The sequence below is a fragment of the Sporothrix schenckii genome, assembly GCF_000961545.1.
Source record: "Sporothrix schenckii 1099-18 chromosome Unknown Cont49, whole genome shotgun sequence".
NCBI lineage: Eukaryota > Fungi > Ascomycota > Sordariomycetes > Ophiostomatales > Ophiostomataceae > Sporothrix > Sporothrix schenckii.
This window is the reverse complement of record NW_015971150.1, coordinates 821,921-840,496: the sequence shown is the minus strand read 5'-3', so window position 1 is coordinate 840,496 and position 18,576 is coordinate 821,921. Positions and strand designations below refer to the sequence as shown.

Sequence of the window (18,576 nt, the reverse complement as noted above, 5' to 3'; positions counted from 1 at the left end):
CACTCACATCCCCTTTTGTGCCCAAGCCAGCAAACACGCTAGCACCAACTTTGTTTAGCGTCCTCCATTTGCCCCAGCGGCGTGACCCGCTGGTCTGCCGGTTGGTGTGTTTCTGGACGTGGATTTACAAATAGGACAAGTGAAGAGGGGTGTGAAAAACGTAATCCTGCAAAATAGCGTGCGTTTTCTTCATACTTCGTATGCAAAACGACCGTTGAAAGCAAGCTCAAAGACAGTGCCACCAAACACACCCACATGGTCAAGAGCCGGCAGTTCAGAGCTGCATATTCTGGCGTCCCGTTGGTTTGGGAACGGCAGACGGTCTGAGATGTGTTTGCAAAGGGCATGCCGACGGAATGGAGGGGTTTGCAGAACGCAGAACGTCAAAGTTTAATCGAAAGGGTGGAAGCGGCCGAGCACGCTCTAGTCACAGAACCCAGTGACTTCAGAACACCATATCCCACATTCCAAAGGGTACGGCTAGATATGCAAGTCCAGTATCGACATGAAGCTCGACGCTCAGGATTAACATATATCATATATTTATTATGTCGTATTTCCTTGCCGGTCTTGAGAACAGACGATGGACGAGCCCCGTGCAGAAATATGATCCATCATTTGGACACACAAGAGCAGGGACCAGCTTTCCATGTGCAAGGGCTAGGTTTGCTTTGGTTTGTTTCCGTTTGCCCTACGAAGTACAGCAAGTGCCTGTCACATATACTGTAATTTTGTCGTAGATTGACTCGTAAGATTCATCAATAACATACGCGGTCAATTGGCAGAGAACAATAGTATTTCAAGGAGTGATAAAAAACACAAAACGCAAAATACAAAAACGCAAAATGCAAAACGCAAATGCGGCAAAATAACGCAACGATTCCATAAACAAAATGTCTGCCTAGAACATGAAATACAAAGCATGTTAATAAGCATAAATCGCCAAACCTAGAAAACCTAGGAAGAAACAAGCCCGACAATGCTCCCTGTTGCTATTCGGCTCTGATGAAGCGATGTAAACCTGGTGGTCATCCGTGCAAGACCTATTCCAAGACACGTTTTCCATCATCCCCCCGACAAAAAGCACTAAAAAGATGGAATATCAAAAAAGCACCGTTCTACGCACCGTACCGACCGTGCAATGCCAGAGCCCAGAAAGAACAAGAACCAAGAAGACTCCCAAAACCCAAAGTCACACAGGTGAAATATAGACAAGTGAGTGTGGAAGTGAGTGGACGTGAGCACGGCAAAGTGCGTGTGCATACATAAACCACGAAATGTACAAGGTTAGAAAAGAAAAGAACGAGATGGAGAAGAAGGGGCGGAAGATATGATGTCGGGTTTGGTCGGCACCTGCCGCTCTGTCATTGCTATGCGGCAAGGTTCGGCCCACCCGCACCATCGTTGTTGTCGGACAGCCGTTCCCGCTGCAAGATGACACGTTGGTTGCAGATGTCAATAAACATCTCAAACCGCTGGATGACCTGGTCCTTTTCTTCCAGTTTCCGCTTGAGCTCGTCAATCTCCTTTTGCGTGTCTTCCTTGTACTTTGCGAGCTCGTCTTTGGCCTGCGCCAGCTCGCGCCGTAGGTCGGTCTTAATGCGCTCATCGGCGGTCGGCGGTGGCTTGCTATAAATGGCCGGTCGATTCTCCGCGATCGCCGATGCCACCTTATTTGGGTTCCGCGTGATCGCAGCGCGGGCATTGTAGATGTCTCGCGGCAGCAGTGGCACATGGGGGTTCTCCGTCTGCAGAATCTCAAGTGTCTGGCTCACTCCGACGCCTGTAACCGAAGCGTTAGAACCACTGGCGCCTTCTGTCATTTTTTCTTCTGAGTCTCCTGCTCCTTCCGCCGCTGCTCCAACTCCCGCTCCTGCACTGGCACTTGCTGCTCCCTTCTTCAACGGGGTGGTTTTGGACTTGGGCTTGGCTCTGGGCTTGGTAGTGGTAGTGGGGGTCGCAGCAGGTAACGCACCGTCGTCCTTCAGGGCCTTCACGGCTGCCACCATGTTGCTGTCCAGTTTCCGGGCAGCCGGATGGAGTACAGGGCTCTCGCTGGGACCGTGGTTGTGTTTCAAGTGACTCGTATCCGGCCGGTATCGTACCGTCCATTGCGTCCGCTGCTCGATAGCGAAAAATCCGAACTGACAGTCGCACTTCCGTGATGACGTCTTCCGCTTCCGCTGCTCCGGGCTGACACGCCGTGGGGGCTTGCCTGCCCGGTCACACACGAAGAGGACCTTCTTCAACCCCGGCACGGTCTTCTTCGATCGCCCAATTACTACAGCGTAGCCCACCGATGTGCAATATCCTAACACAAACTTATGTACAGCCTCCAGTGAGGGGAAACTGCCACCTTCGGGCGGAGCAGACATAAGGGCGCCCATTGGTTGGCGCGGCACGAACGGGACATTGCCATCCGCGTTTTTATCGGCCTGACCGTCCGCTCCCGCCGCTTCGTTGGCGGAACTGTCCACCTCCATTTCCTCCTCATTTTGTTCCTCCTGTGCAGGAGGTGCCGTAGCACCGGGTTTCGGTGATGGAGACGTCGGAGACGCATGTGGCGCTTTCTGGTGGGCCTGGACCGTCTTCTGCACCTGCAGCTGCTGGGCGGCCTGCTGGGCCTGTTGAGCCTGTGCCTGAGCCTGTGCCTGAGCCTGCGCCTGAGCTTGCGCCTGAGCTTGCGCCTGTGCCTGAGCTTGAGCTTGAGCTTGAGCCTGGGCTTGTGCTTGTGCTTGCGCCTGGGCTTGAGCCTGTGCCTGTGCGTGTGCCTGCGCCTGCGCTTGCGCTTGCGCCTGCTGCTGAGCGTGCTGCGCTTTTTGGGCTTTATGAACCTGTTGCGTCTGCTGCATCTGCTGTTGCTGCTGGTGTTGGGCTTGCTGTTGTTGCTGATGCTGTTGGTGCTGCTGGTGTTGTTGGTGTTGCTGCTGGACTTGGTGCTGGACATTGTGCTGCACCTTTTGCGCCTGCTGAATGTGTTGTGCCGGGGGGATAGGCGACTGAGATAGCGCTTGAGGGGTCAACGAGGTTGAGGACGGGGGCTGCGAATGTTGCGGCAGCTGCGAATGCGCTGCATGCTGATGGTGTTGTTGATGCTGCTGATGTTGGTTATGCTGCACGTGCTGATTGTGTTGCCCGTGCTGGTTGTGCTGGGCAGCATGCTGCGCGTGTTGCTGGTGCTGCGCGTGTTGCAGATGCTGAGCATGCTGGGTATGTTGTGGATGTTGTTGATGCTGTTGATGCTGGACGTGCTGCTGTGCGTGTTGCGCATGCTGTTGATGCTGAGGCTGCTGCGGCTGCTGCAATTGTTGATGGTGCTGCTGGTGCTGTGGCATCTGTTGGTGCTGCGCATGTTGTGGGTGCTGCTGCGTCCGTTGCTGCTGGGCCATGAGAGAACCGTCGTTCTGCTGGACCTGGTGTCCCATCGTCTGCTGGTTCAGCGCCTGCGCCAAGTAGTTAACCTGGTGTGGTTGCTGCATCTGGCGATTCCGAGGCACCGGAGCAGCGACCTGCGGTGGCGACGGACGGGCTCCGGTATTTTGAAGACCGGAGAGCTGCACTGGTGGCGGTGGTGCCGAGCCGGTAAAGATGTGGTGGGCATACGGCGACGAAGCTTGCTGCTGTTGGTGGAACGCCTGATAAGGTCCACCGTGAGAAAGGGACGTCGGCGGTTTGTTGGCCGTAGCATTTTGCTGCTGCGGAAAGCCGCGCCGCATGCCATTGACGCCGCCATAGGACAGTCCGTTAGACATGATGGGCGACGTGCGGCCGTGTTCGTGGGACTCCCAGATACGAGCGGTTTTCGAACTGAATGAATCGGCGTCGAGAAGCGTCGGACAGAATCTGGTGGGCGCGAACAATGCAAAGAGTCACTCGCCGTAAGAATGGCTGTGACAGCCGTAACGAACCGAAGATGCAGGCCGACACGAAATGACGCGGTGGATGCTAAACACAATGGAGGAGATGGGTTTCAGAGGACGTGAGGCGAGAGTCGACCCAACTCTCCGGTCAGCTCACGAGCCCCAACAGACGGCCAGCGCGCGGGTCGACAAAGAATCGACACGAGGCTCAAAATGCGTGTGGATGCAGAGCACGCATTTGATGTTTCTCGACCTATGCAGAGAATGTATTTTTCGGCCGACGTTCGAGCCCTGGGACCCCTTGTTGCGTCTTGCACCAAATGGGCGGCGGGCGTGTGGATAGATGACGAGAAGTGGGAGGGAGTGGATTGAAGAAAAATGGCAAGTCAGGAAGGAGGGAGGGCGGTCGTAGTGGAGGGAAGGGTGAGGGAAGGGAGGGCAGGAGCGGACGAGAGAAATGGGAACGACAAGGGCAGGAAGGGGACGAACAGGGAAGGGGTTCGGCGAGCACGCGCACAAGGCAGGCAAGACCCACGAAGCGGCGCGTCAAGCAAGGGCAAAGGAGCTGGAAAGAGCAACAGCCCAGGAGCCCAGCCAATCTGCCAATGCACCCAAAAAGACCCAAACACCCAGGGAGTGTGGCAAGAACAGAAGAGGGAGTGCTACAAAAGAAAACTTCAGCGCTGCTAGAGGTGGCGAACGCACTGTGATAAGGGCAGAACAGCAAGCTGGAGAGGAGAGATCACATCCGTGCAAAAACATGACCAGAAAGAATTTTTGGGAAAGGCCAGGCATCAAGGCAGCAAAGCCTTACAAAACAACACGCTACAGAGGCGTAGGAAGCCAAATCACAAACAGTGCATGCATTTCTGGCACAGTGCTAGCCGGTTTAAAGCGGGGCGATTTCCAGATGAAGGGAGCAGTTGGACGAATCACAGGACGGACTCAAGGCCACAGGCCCAAGAACGCCCCAATAAAAGGAAAACGCGACAATAAAAGTGGGGCTTTGCCTCTGAAAAGAGCCAAACACGCCGTTACAATTACAGTACGTGAAAGGAACGATAGGCGACTTTCGGCTGGATGCGTGGATTGCTGTCTCTAATAACATGCGAACGGCCAGAAGACCACTTTACGAAGAGCGCCATCGGCATCAGGTGCAGTAGGCCGCCGGAGTGTTGTTGTGAAGAGCACCCATTGGGGGAATGTCGCTAGCGCGTTTGGGGGCTCGCACTGTCCTGCTAGGCCAAGTCTGCATTAGCCCTGGCCTTGGCCCTCAAGACCTATTTGGGCTAGGTTCTTGGTGTATAACAAAAGGAACGTGCAGATGGATGACGCGACCAATGCAACAGAAACAATCGTGAGTCGATAACATCTGCACAGCGGTCACGATAGCAATGGTCAAAGATGTCGCCGTACAAGATGTATAATACCATACGGAAGGTTATTGTTTTACAAATAAAGTAAAGCGACAACGATAGAATCCACGGAAGAGGGTTTTTTTTTTTAAAAAAAAAAAAAAAAAAAAGTAACAATAATATTAAATAAACAAACAAATAATACAGTCCAATAGCACAAATGCACTCATTTGCCCGTCACCACTGCAGACATTATGTGATATTGATTCGACCGCTGCGTATATGGGAGAAACACAGAGAATCAGACCCGCACGTTTGGTTGGACGACGTATCCAACACAATGCTGTGTAAGGACACACGCAAAAGAAAACGGTGGATTGCAAGTGCAGGCACGCCATGCAAATAAATAAGGTAATAAGAATTGCTCAACAAGCAAAAGTGTAAAACGAGCCAGGCATAAGAAGAACACCTAAGCAAGATCAAACACTGGCGGCGTTGTCTTGAGCTTTACCGGAGGCAAAACCCCTGGTGCCTATGAGATTTGCCGTTGTTTCTTGTTTTCTTGTTTCTTTGCGCACGGCAGAGGTTAACGTTGAACTGCATCGATTCGTTAAAACATGTAAATAACCTAAACAGCCCGGGTGTGGGTGAGCCATCATAAGAATCCGAGTCCCGTTTCATATTACTCGATATCCGTTTCATGGAAAGTTATGACCTGCGCTGAATGCATTACAACTTGATTTTCAAACCCAAAAAAGGCGTTCGGTATAAGGTATATGCATCTGCTTCAATATGTGTATATTTGCACACACACATACACGTGTAGATAAAGCGTGATCAAATTTTCATACTTTCCAAAAAACATTTGCTCTCCATAGTTGTGAAGGAAACTATCGAAACCCCAAGAAAATTAACCATAACCATGCAAGTCATGTCGTGCAAATTTTCGCTTAAAATCTTTCGTGTTCATTGCAAATGCGACAGAGCCAGTTTCGTTATCATAAACCATTTAGCCACCCCAACTGCCAAAGTCGAGCTTCATTAACAGCCGATCCAGCCGTCCAACCCGGCGCGGCACGTACGCCCCGGCCGCCCGCAGGCCGTTCCCGGCGAGACCACCGTCGGCCCAGCCACCAAAGTCTCCGTCGTCGTCCTCCTCATCCTCCTCCTCCTCCTCTTCGCCCCGGCCATCCTCCTGTCCTTCCAAGTCCCGTAGCACGCCCACGACTGTCAGCACACCCTGCCGCACACCCCGCTCGGCCGCCGCCAGCGCATCCAAGACGTCGTGCTGCTCGCGGTCAAGGTCTACAAAGGCGTCGACAACACCCGCGTCGGACTCGAGATCGAGTGCCAGCCATAGACTCTGTAAACGGTGCACAAGTGCGGCCATTTGATCGATGGACACAAGCAGCGCGTACAGCGGCTCCGTCCAGTGCGCACGGTCGAGCAGCAACCGGCGCACGAGGCGTCGCAGGTAGCGGCGGTGTGCAGTCGCGAGGCTCTGGGGATCGTGGGATGCGGCCACAGGGTCGTCCATGCGGAAGGCTGTGTCGTCTTCCGCGGCTAGACCTTCGGCTAGCCAAATGTCCTCGTCCTCGTCTGCGCCATCTTCGTTGCCACCTTCTACGTCGGCATCGCTATCTTCCTTCCGCTCGGCGGGTTTGCTTTTCTGGGAGACGCTGCTGCTGACACCGACCCCCCTCATCGGCTCGTCGTTTCCGATGGTCAGCCACTTCTGGAACCCGTCCCATAGCTCCACGACGACATCTATCTGCAAGTAGTTCTCGATTTCTGCCAAAAAGAAGATGGCCGCGCTAGTAGTTGCCCACACGCTCCGCAGCGCGTTGGCACGAGTGGTGTATCTCTCACGTAGCATCTGGACCTGCTCGAGGCTGTGTCGACCACGGCCACCGTACGGAGGAGTTGGCGGAGGCGGGTGGTGCCGCCGTAGTGATGATAGTTTCCATAACCCTGTCAGGCGGATATGTGCGCGGCGGATGGATAGTAAGTAGGCGTGAATCGCCGAATACGACTGAAGGTCGGCAGCACTGAGAACCAGGTCCAGCGGGTAGGGAATCTGTAGCACAAGAGACGCGGGAACCGAAAACAAGAGGTTCTGGAAAGGCGTTGACGCGATGGAAGCAAGGGTGGTGTGCCGTTGCCGTCCATTTCCGAGGCTACCAGCCACCACCGTGGCGCCTGCCGATGGTGTCCGTGCTGCTGGAGTGGTGGACGTGGATGTGGTCGGTTTTTGCAAGACAAGCCGCAACGTTTCCCGCGCCAGCTCCATACCCTCATCCTCCTCCTCGCCCTGGTCGGCATTGGCGTTGCGGCCATGCATGGCGCCTAGCATTGCCCACGTCCGTGCCAGCACGGCCGCCACTTCGCCGTCTTTGACAATCACAGCAGCCATACCGCGCACGCTGCTGGCCGTTGTGGGCGGCGCAGCGCCTGCACCGTCGGACCTCTGCCAGCGGCTGCGCATCGTCTCGTCCGCCTGCTCGACGAGTGCCATGGCAAACTCGCCACGGCCGAGGAGGTAAAAGTCGCGCAGCAGCTGCAGCATGTCAACCACCTTGGTCGGAGGCAGCAGCTTGCGCAACGCCGTGCGGGAGAGTACGGCGCGGATGTGCGCTATGGTGCGAGCAAACGTGGCGCCATCCAGCGGATACGTAAGTTTGGACAACTCCTGCAGCTGGGTCGATAAGTGGTAGTCGCCGGTACTGGTCATGGTCATGGCACCGCTGCCCACGACACCGTCGCTGAGCCAGTGGCTGGCCTTGGGCCCGTTGCTGCTCCTGCTGTCCGTCTTAGCGCGCAGGTGCACGAGCGAGCGTCCGATAAAAAGCATGGAGGCGGCGGTGGCAGGTGTGACAAAGGCCGGCAGATGCTGGCTGACGCAGACGTATTCGCCTGTCATGTCGGCCGTGGACGCTTCCTGCTGCACGAAGAAGTCGCCGCCGCCGAAGCTGGGCAACCGGCCGTACAAAATCCACGCCGAGACCTGCTTCAGCCAGGTTGTCTCGGCCACGCGCACGAGGCTGCGTGCCGTACGTTCCACATCTTCGTAGCCGGTCTGGAGTTCTGCGCGGAGGCGGTTGATAAGCTGCGAACCCGATGGTGTGTCCGGCGAGACCTTTGCAGGTGATTTGGCAGTTGCCATTGTGGTTCGACTAGCACTGCTTTCAGGTAAGATATACTGTACAATGGCCCACAACCACTCGAATCGCCGCGGCCAATCGGCAAAAGCGCCCACAACGGCCGTCAGTGGTACGATATCGTAGGCACCGACGAGGATCGGATCACGCTTGAGCACAGTTGCCTCGACGGCGAGCACATGGCGCTGAAACGCAGCTAGATGGACCGAAACAACGGCGGCAGCCACCGCGCGGCATACCGCGGACGGGTGTACGGCGGCAATGTGTGTGGCGTGCGCGCGCAGGCGGATGTGGAGGTCGCTCAGGCGGGCAAGGTCGGAGAGCAGTGCGCGTTCGGAGGGCGAGAGGGCCGGCTCCGGGCTGGATGCCGTCCCAAGGCTGGGAGCACTGCTATCCTGCGCGCCGGTATTGCCATGACGGGATGGGCCGTCAGGCCGGAGCAGCGGCGAGCTGTGGCCAGAGAGGGAGAGGAGGATTTCGTGGAGCATGGACTAGACAGTCAGGTTGAGTTAGCACGAGGCGGGGAGGAGCAGGGGGCTACCAAGGAGAGGCCGGCGTACTGGGGCTTGTCCTTGAGGTCATGGGACAGCAAGATCAAACAACCAAGCAGCTCAAAGCGGCACATGGACACAGAGACGAAGATGTGGGGGTGCAATGAATGTCCTTGGTATCCGCAGTATGCGACCGGTCGTGGATACGGGACGTGGATTCACGGGGTCAGTGAGGGACAGACACGAAGCATTGGCGGCCTCGCAGTTGGTTGTTGTGTTGGATGATGGATTTGTATGTTGATATTCGGAGAGTACTGAGTGCTGTCATTAGTTTGGGTAGGTACAGATGGAGTGGCATTTGAGAAGGAAGTCGCACACGTCGAACCGATATTGGTATCTTATCAGGCAGGCGCGTTCGAGATATGTGCGAGGGGTAGAGACGCGTTTTAACACACAAAGGCGCTATAGCGAATATGGTACCTCTACAGAATACCGCTGTGGAGAAGCGCTCTACTGGTAAAACGTGCTACTTTACGAAAGCGCAGGTCATTGCTTAAAACAAACGAAACCTCAGCTCTTCTTTTACTCTCATTAAACGTGACACTGTCGTTTTTTTCATTTGAACAAAAATAGCTGCTGCATTGTACATACCGTATATTAACATATGAGCGGAACAGACCACAAGTAAAACCTGACACGAATTCCTTTCCGTATTTTCAAACCAATTCGCAAATCGAGCAGAATTCCACACCGAAACGTTTGGGAAATTGCGTCACACTCAACGTCCCCGGTATGGGTTGTTGTCGGCAAAGTCGTGGGTTGACCGCACGCGGCTTACTGGAGCACTGGGGTTGGTGCTGCTGCTGCTACTGTCGTGGCCACTAGTAGACTCGCTATCGTTGCGGCCATCCTTGCCGCCCCGAGGATCGGGGGTGCTGGACGCCGGGCGATTGGGCGGAAGTGGAGGCGGCGAGCCGGTCGGCGAAATCACAGGCCCGCCGCCGTCACCACTACCTACCACTAGGTTGCCGCCACCCGGGACGTGGCCGATGACCATGCCCTTGGCCACGCTCTTGATAAGCGCACGACGCGACACACCAGTGACGTCAATATAGACGAGGCCGACGTTTTTGATGCCGCCAGTCAGATTGCGCGTAACCTCGCCGGCCTCGCTTCCCCACTTGGAGGAGACTACGGTTGTGGCGGCATTCGAGGACGTGTCTAGCAAGTGACGGCCGGCCTGCTCAATTCCGTCGGCGACCGTCGAAAAGGCCATCAGACTCTTGTTGAGCAGACCAGGGCGGAAATCGTTGACGGGCTGCCCATCGGGACCCATTCCAGTCGGAGGCTGGCGGCGGGACTTGCCACTGTACGCCGTGCTGCTTCCCGTGCTGCTGATGCTGTCGTGAGCCTTATGGCCGGCCAGCTTGGCTCCCAGGTTCTGCGCCACTTTGCCGACCTGGCCGACTGCCTTGGCAGAAAGACCTGCTGCGCCCGCAGAGAACGTATTGATACGGCGAATGTGTTCATGAGTCGAGGGCTGGAACGTTATGGGCTTGTTCGAGGGAACGGCCTTCTCAGCGAACTTGTCGGCCTGGTTTTGTAGCGCCTTGGACACCAGCTCAGATGTTGTGACAATGAGACGCGAAGCAGCAGCGGCATTGGCCACCAGAGAGGACTTTTGGTAGGCGGGATGCAAAGTCTCGACATATTCGTGCGATGCGGGCGCGACGGCGATGCTGGGGACGGCTTCCGTGGGAAGCGTAATCTCGACGGGTTCTACCTTTGTTAGATTATCGTGAAGAAGAGGAACAAAGTGCAATCGACGACGTGAAGCGTACCTTTGGAGCCTGGCATCAGGGACTTGTCTTCAATGACTTGATAATGGTCACCCAGCTCGCCGATGACGCTGCCGTCTTCCTCGTCGATGAGAACAAGCTGGCCCCCGGCTTGTGAGCTATGGCTGCCTGCCGCGTATGCTTCGCCGGGCTTGAACGCTGCCGGGTTGTAGGCCGGCAAGTCCTCGGAAATGACCGACCGCGACGACCGAGAAGCCGAAGCGCGCTGCTTTTCGCCAAACCCTTGTTTCTCGCCACTCCCTGACTGATACCGGCCAGACGATGAGCCTGAAGCACCAGCGGCAGATTCTCTTGCAACAGCTGCCGCAGACGACGACCCGGGTGCCTTTGAGGGCTTGTCTTTGCGGGACGAGATCTTAGGTGGTGGTGCGCGCTCGAGGAATGCGGTACACTGGGCCAAGATGGTTTCAAATGTGTCGACATCCTCCTGCAGACCTTTGCGGCTGCCCACCGCTGGGAACTCAATGCGCGTGAAGACACCACTGTTGCGGCCGAGATCCCAGCGCGGGATCAAATAGCTGCTCGGCGGCTGGTGGTAGATCTGAGTGGTCGCCGGGAGAGGGAGGTCGAGCTCAGGTGGCAGGTGCAGATGTAAATAGAAATCCTCTTCCTGCCCTTGACCGCCGTTATCCGGATGGTTGCCGTCAATCGACATGTCGGCGAATGGAGACGCCGTTGGGACCATAAGGAGCGACAGCGTCTGCGGACCTGCCGGTGTAAGAGAGCTCTCTGCGCCATTGGCTATGTGGTATGCAGAGACGCCGGTAATGGCGTACAGCAGCTTTGGATCCTGCGCAGAATTGTAAAAGAAAACGTTGTCAGCCCACATTCATTATTCCATTGCGCGACACTGACACTCGACGAGCGAAAGAAATGTTAAACTGACGAGTACAAAAACAAATCACTTACATTGAGGCTGGACGCCATTGTGTTTGCCAGTACCGCGTAAGAAAGGAGGACTGGCCCTTCCAGCAGCACAACTCCTGTCAAACAAAAATAGAAAACAAAAAATAACGGAAAGAAGTAAAGAGGAATCGAAAGACGTATTGGCTGGACGGTTGTTGCAAAGACTGTAGCGTCTGCTCAGATACTCTGCCCGTTTTTAGGCTGGGCGCGCGTCTTTGTCTCGTTGCACGCTCTGTCTGAAATGCCACCCTTGATGTTGTAGATGTCTAGTTCTTGTTTATTTGCCGTTGCAATCGTGACAGCGTTGGCGGACGGACAGAGGAGGCGTTCTTGGCGACGGGAGACTGGCGATCCCCAAAAGAGGGGCAGGCGAGTCGTGGAGGGGAGCGGCACAGGGGGTTTTGGTTCAATACGAGCGTGTTAGTGTGACAGGGTGACGGCGGGCAGATTTGTTCGAGGACGAGAATCGGTATGAAAGTGAGTCGGGGAAAACTGGCAAGATTTAAAACTTTCACGAAAAGCAGAAGATCAGACGATGAAGGGGAAAGGAAAGATGGAGGAGCTGGGTGACAAATTCAGTTCCTGCCACAGATCAAAAGGCCTTGCAACTGGGTTATGACGTCCAGTTGCGCCAAAATTAAACACTCGAGGAAACCGGGGAGGAAAGAACGAATTGGATGCGAGCGCGCGTGAGGTCGGCGCTTAGAGGTGGATGCTGTTTGGCGCGGCAAAGAAAGCACATTAGGAGAGGAGTAATCGGAGAGGGGTATTTCCAAGTTTGGGGGTTTTGGCACATTTATCAAAATGGAAGGAACGGCGGCGATTTGGTGATAGTGGATACGGCCGGGAAAGAGGCCTCACAAGCGCCGTCCGAAACAGAGGAGACGGCGGGCTGGAGCGGTAGCTATCACTGGCTGCTATCGGACGCAGGAAAGCTAGCAGCGACACTAGTGGACTGGCTGCCAAGATGCTGTCAGCGTCTTTCTGACCTTTGTTCTGGTTCGTCTCTTGGAATTTCGACATGACACTTGAATGATGACACTCAAAAGCTGTGCACTGCTATTTTACCCCGGGCTTGCCCAGCACCAGCGGCCGTCCCAAAGCGCAGCATTTGCACAGCCGTAGTGGTTCTGACGCCACAAGCAAGCTGTCAAGCAGAGGCAGCCAACAAATCGCAACGCTTCACAAATCTTGTGTAATTGTGCAATGAACCAGTAGTTCCAAAGCCTTTCGACCAGCTAATCGACGTGGAATTGTTGGAGACAACGAGGTGAGTAGCACACGCCGCAGGTCACGACGTGGTTCCTGTTTTCTAGAAAGCCCTTTATTTTACAGTATTTCCCCAGTATGTACTATTAATAATCTTCAACGTCATTACCGCAAACCCCTCGTTCTGAGATGATTTGCACTCACGTGGCACATACCGACAAGTCTCGCAATTGTAGCACCGTCTCCGGAGCCTTGCTCTTTCCAAGTCGTATTGGTGGTGCTTCATGATCGACACATAAGTGGAGAACTTTGAGTAAATATCCAAGTCGGAAATACGTAGTTTGACACGCTGCCTGAAATATGCAACTCACTGTCGACAGCAATCTTTTCTTTCCAACGGGTCAATATGTGACTCGATGAGGACCCGTCAACCTTGTCGGTCTAACATTGGCGTCTCGCTTCAAATCGAGACGACTTATCACCAAAATATTGACTCTTTACATGTAGCAGTGCGTGTTGGCGTCTAATGGAATCTTGTTCTCTTCGAGTCGATGCCACAGTATTTGGAGGCCATGTAGCACTGGTTTATATTTACCAAAAAGAGTATGTTTTTGAAGACGGCTGGTATTGTTACCATAGGGTTCTGAGACAAGGCTAACCGTGACTCCACGTTTACGTCATATGTTTGGCATCTTTTCTCATGCCATCCAAGGTAACTGCCCCTGCGTCTACCAAAGAATGAACGAGTTTAATGCAAAAGCTTCGACCAGTTGCCGCTGTTAGAAGAGAATCAAAGGCCCGCACCGTTGGTAGGATGAAAGAGACATGAAACCCGAGACGCAGTTGCTGCGTCAAAAAAAGTAATATTCATTCGAGGACAACGTCTGTAGAACAACATTGGTCACCGTTAGTAGTTCCTGGCCATGATACTTAAGATATTTTAAGTAATGAAGTATAAATTCAGATAATTGGAATACAATATTAAAGGTACGGTTCAAATACCAAGTACACGGCGTATCGTATTCTTTCTATGGTAAGCGGCTACCTCGGAGTACAAAAGCTTGGACCCGAAGGCAGAGCAGCAAAATGTCCGCAGCAACGGAGACAAAAAAATTGAAAAGAAAAACGGTGACCCATAACGAGAATCACTTGCTGTATGCAGATAGCTGCAGATATCCGTTTGCATCCGACTGTTGCCTCCCCCTTCGTGGCGTCCCTTTGACACGAGGCAATGGCTTATTGGTGAAATGCATGACGAGCGAGTTTGGTTGATTGCGAGAACAACACAATGCATCGGGGCCATGGCAAGAAAACAATTTCAGCTGCCAAAGAAGTCAAATTGTGTGTGTGACACGCGGAAATCCTGCCTGAATGAAGAAATATCATACCACAAGTATGCACGCACCCGGTCACAGCATTTCTTTAGACCAAAGAAAGAAAACTGTTTCCTGAGCTGTGATGGCCTAGACGCACATGCGTTCGGCGTGTTCCTTGAAGAAATGGACTTTTGGCCGGGATAATGTCCATATTCCTAATGATAAACCGTTACATTTCGAATAAGCGAGTTCGACTCAATCGAGTGGATTGCAGGGTTGAAGGATTTCCTGTATCCCAGACAGTCTTTTCTTTTTGTCAGTTTGCGCCGTCCTATGTCCACTGCCATGTTTATGTTAAAGCTAGAAGATACGCATCGGTACACATCATGTTGGATTAACTTTGTCGAGGTGCAATCACTCGAAGTCAATACTCAAGCGCTCCGTGTCCGAGAGTCTGATCATCGGGATGCGACGACAAAAGATAGCTGCGAAGAGCGGCCCCGTAATAAGTTCGCACTGACAAGAGACGTTACCTGTCGGGACGGCTGCGTAGGAGGATGAGTACTGATCCATTGTCAGCAACATATGATTCACCCTTGAGTTATTTCCTCCACCGTAACCGTCCGAACAGCGACGACGGTAATGGCTCTAACTTTACTGCCTGCAAGTCATATGCCAGACAATGCCTCACATAATTGGTTGAGTGTCGACGAGGTAGATGTCTGTGAGTTGGATACAATTGTCAATTGAAAATTATGATAGAACTCCAAACAGTATTGGGATGGCCCGTGGAAATTCTAAGCAACGGAGACCATCTTTGGTTCGAGGACCCAGCTTGCCGTCTTGGAAAGCGTCGCATATTTTATACATGAACTGGTTGCACTCTCGTGCCTTCCCACACAGCTTCCGAACCAAAGGTTCACCTAGGGAAGGATCTGTGATAGGGAAGGAGCCAGTACCACTGCAATAACAGGAGTCAAATAAGACATAAGACGAGGTCGCTCCTGCCACTTCTCCGGGTCGTAGCTTCCATTCTTTGCTCGAGTCTTTTTTTTTATCGATTCGTTCCTTCTATACAGAGTAGTATTGTGATTGTATTTATTTATTTTACCTGGTCGTACTTTCTATCATGAGAAAATATGCTTTGTGGTGCCTTGGACAATTCAAAAAGGAAGGTGTAATCGGACAAACATGACCAGAACTCGTAAGAAAATTCTGCTTCCCACCATTTCCGCATCTTCCGCTTCAATTGTCTCCAAAGATGCTTGACAAAGCTTTTTTTTTCTCTCTCGTCAACTCTCTTGTCGTTACGCGTCGCGGGCAGCCAGGCTCGCCTCTTGATGTTGCATTCAAAGCCTCCCCTGCCTGTCACTTTCCCTTGCTCACTCAAATATGCAAGCAGAGCATGCGCCCAGACTGCCCACCCACGCAGCCCCTCCAATCTGTCCCAACCCCTCTCCGTGCATGTGTTCTCCTCTTTATTTCTTTCCTCCCCCATCTGACACCCTTGAGGATTCCGGCATCGAGAGGGCCAGAGCTGATGGCGAAAATGGCACGTCGTCTGGATGGCTGCATGAATGTTGGGCAGCTGTCATTCGCCGGATAGATTTGCTCCTCGTTTCCAGCAACTCTTTCGGTATCTCTTCTCTCCGCGAACGCCCTCCGCGAAATTTTCACTCTTTCTTACGCTGACTGATTTGGTCGACCCTGGACTCGCTTCCCTCTAGAATGTCACCACCGCCGCGTTGCTCGTCTCTTTTTGCCAACGCATCTTCTCCACCGCCATCTTGGACCATCGGACCCGGCAAACGCGTGAGATGCTCAGAGCATACCTAGTCCATGATATGATACACTGAACACCTACACCAAAAACAGCAGTGCCGGCGATCAGTGAACGCTGACCTCCACCTCCGTTGCTAAACGGCCTCTCTCAGCCCCAGATAGTATCGAGATCCCCATCGACAGAACACGTCGGCAACACTGACAGAACCGTCCGTCCCTATCTGCTCTGCAACACTTCCAAATTTGACAATCGTTACTACCGTTGCGACATTGCGAGAACCATACCAGTTCGCAACCAGTACCTGGAGCCAGCCTCGGAGTGTCATTGCCTTAAGTCTACTTCCCTTGACGCTAGCACTCATCTACTTGATTTTGCACCAACCACTACACTAGTTGGCAATACTCTTTCCACACTACTGTCGCGGCTCGGTTCGCTTCCCGCGCAGCGCTACTCAAACCTTGTCAGTGGCAACTCTCCGATATCCCAAAGCTATAGACAAAACGGCGTGACATCGGAGCCGCACGCTCTTGGCTGACAGCCCGCGGTGAACGGTGCGTCTCTTTGGCCCTTCCACATTTATGTTTGTCATTTCTATGTTGTACTTTGTCGAGCATTATGTTTCCCGGCTTCTCCATTCACAGCCTCTCATCAATGGACACACACCTCCCCGTGGCGTGAATTTCTCTATTCCCAGCCCTTTTTCTTCTCGTGCCGGTCAACTCATGTCTACACCTTCTCTCTTTCGCCGTGCTCTTTGTTTATGCCTGCATTCAACTTTGATTTGCCCTATCCCCGTACTTGTCAAAGCAAGAGATAGGCGCTTCCACATGCATCGTGTCTCACATGAGACGGAGTCACTACTTGGTGAACTGGCCTGTGTAGTCCAGACCAGGTCGGTTGCTTGCAGTGAGTGGACACGCTGCGGAACCTGAAATGAGACACAATATCCGTCGAGGCTGTAACTCATTGTATCTCACGGCTGGAGAGATGGTGTCATTGTCTTGTGCGTTGCTATTCTCTGTACTTGAGCCTATTTCGCCCTCTAACGGCCCTGAGTTCTCACTATCTTTATCAGCTTTCAGTCCGAAACTATATTCATTATTCGTGGATGAGCATCCGCTGCGGCTACTCATTCACACCCTCATGGAAACCTTCATATTGCTAACGTTGTTTGGCCAGAGTCTAGAACAGTGAACATTGCCATATTTTTCTGGAAAAAGGACCGAGAGATTTTGGCCGCCTAGACCGTTATTGCTGGAGCATCCTCGGCTACGGCTACAAACAGGTATGTACGTATACAATCCCACTTTGTTTGCTGCACAACCGAAGAATGTGTACAGGAAATTTCCTGAATTGGACGCACTGCTAACGGGAACGTGCTTTGCGACTGCTCATAGAAGCCGTTGTATCCCGCCTACCTCGTCTCTGTGCCATCTGCATGTGCCTGCACGTACACCACACCTAGTGCGGCTGGGCATGCAGAGAGTTGTTAGAGCAAGGGAAGAGTAGCAACGGCAAATAAGCTGTTTTAATCTGCTATGTGAAAGAAGGTGGGTGGACACAAACTATATCATATAAGGAAGGGTCTGTCGCCCACACAGCTTTCGCAAAGATGGAGTCCTCATCACAGTCAACGCCGACCTCGTCACACTTTAGCATCCAGTCCATACTTTCTTCACACGAGCATTCAAGCGCCCAAGGACACCGTGCTTCACCTCCGGCGTTTGTTTCACCACCGACCTTAGCTCCGTCTCCTGCGGGTCATAGCCCGAGTGGTGGGTTTGGGACGAGAAGCACGGAAAGTCAATCACCGTCAACATTCAAAGCCTTCTCCAGCGTCACGTCACCTCTTCCGGAACCACAGTCCATATCACCAAAAGGAAGTGAGCCACCGTATCGCCACAATTCCCTTGTATCTCCACTCCAACATCAGCGACGGATGCAACATCAGCATCACTACCGGCATGAACCGTATCAGCAGCTCCAGCCGCATCATCCCTATCATCACCAACCTCAACAGCGACAAGGACAACGGCAACAAGGACAGCATCAACACCAGCTGCCTTCACCTCCCTCACTACCTCCCATTTATTCAGCATCCTCGCTATCTGCTTTACCCCCGTTACTCTCATTACCATCGTTGCCATTACCACACCAGCTACCTATCTCGAACCAGCAAGATCACCGACACGATCATCAGCAGCAATTTTATAACACCTACAGCCAAAACCTCTCCTCCCAACAAACTGGCGGGGTCGAGCACAACATTTCTATGGCTCAACATTCAAATTCGAGCGGAAGTGGAATGGGAGAGGCTGGAGAGCACAAACCCACTGTAGCGTCGCTGGCAGGACACGAACGTGCACCTTCGTCTCCAAGAAGCCTCGATAGCCCTGCCGCTGCGGAGTGTAAGAAAGTCGTCCTTGCAAAACGAGCACCTGTGCGATCCAGCATCGCTTGTATGCGTTGCCGCAGGTCAAAAATCAAATGTGTGAACGACGGAGAGGGCAAGTCCGCTTGCGAAACTTGCGTCAAGTCCCGGAGAGACTGTCGTTATATCGCCTCCAATAGTCAACAACCGGCAGCGAATGACGCAGATCTTCAATTTGTTGTCACCACCGCCACAAAATTCCCCCGTG

The 18,576-nt window shown here is 53.2% G+C and overlaps 4 protein-coding genes across 4 annotated transcripts; 1 reads left to right on the top strand and 3 right to left on the bottom strand.

Moving 5' to 3' along the window:
• Window positions 1-1,370: 1,370 nt before the first annotated feature.
• Window positions 1,371-3,752, bottom strand: SPSK_00439 (uncharacterized protein; the record flags this gene model as incomplete). Its single annotated transcript, XM_016727408.1, has 1 exon — window positions 1,371-3,752. One exon carries the CDS (start codon window positions 3,750-3,752, stop codon window positions 1,371-1,373), a length of 2,382 nt encoding a protein of 793 aa, XP_016582799.1.
• Window positions 3,753-6,224: 2,472 nt separating this feature from the next.
• SPSK_00426 (gamma-tubulin complex component) lies at window positions 6,225-8,861 on the bottom strand (the record flags this gene model as incomplete). Its single annotated transcript, XM_016727395.1, has 1 exon — window positions 6,225-8,861. One exon carries the CDS (start codon window positions 8,859-8,861, stop codon window positions 6,225-6,227), a length of 2,637 nt encoding a protein of 878 aa, XP_016582798.1.
• A 781-nt stretch (window positions 8,862-9,642) lies between these two features.
• Window positions 9,643-11,650, bottom strand: SPSK_00466 (SPG20 protein; the record flags this gene model as incomplete). The annotated part of the gene is made up of 3 exons (XM_016727435.1): window positions 9,643-10,643; window positions 10,706-11,513; window positions 11,633-11,650. 3 exons carry the CDS (start codon window positions 11,648-11,650, stop codon window positions 9,643-9,645), a joined length of 1,827 nt encoding a protein of 608 aa, XP_016582797.1.
• A 5,899-nt stretch (window positions 11,651-17,549) lies between these two features.
• SPSK_00590 (uncharacterized protein) lies at window positions 17,550-18,276 on the top strand (the record flags this gene model as incomplete). Its single annotated transcript, XM_016727556.1, has 2 exons — window positions 17,550-17,712; window positions 17,774-18,276. 2 exons carry the CDS (start codon window positions 17,550-17,552, stop codon window positions 18,274-18,276), a joined length of 666 nt encoding a protein of 221 aa, XP_016582796.1.
• Window positions 18,277-18,576: the final 300 nt, after the last annotated feature.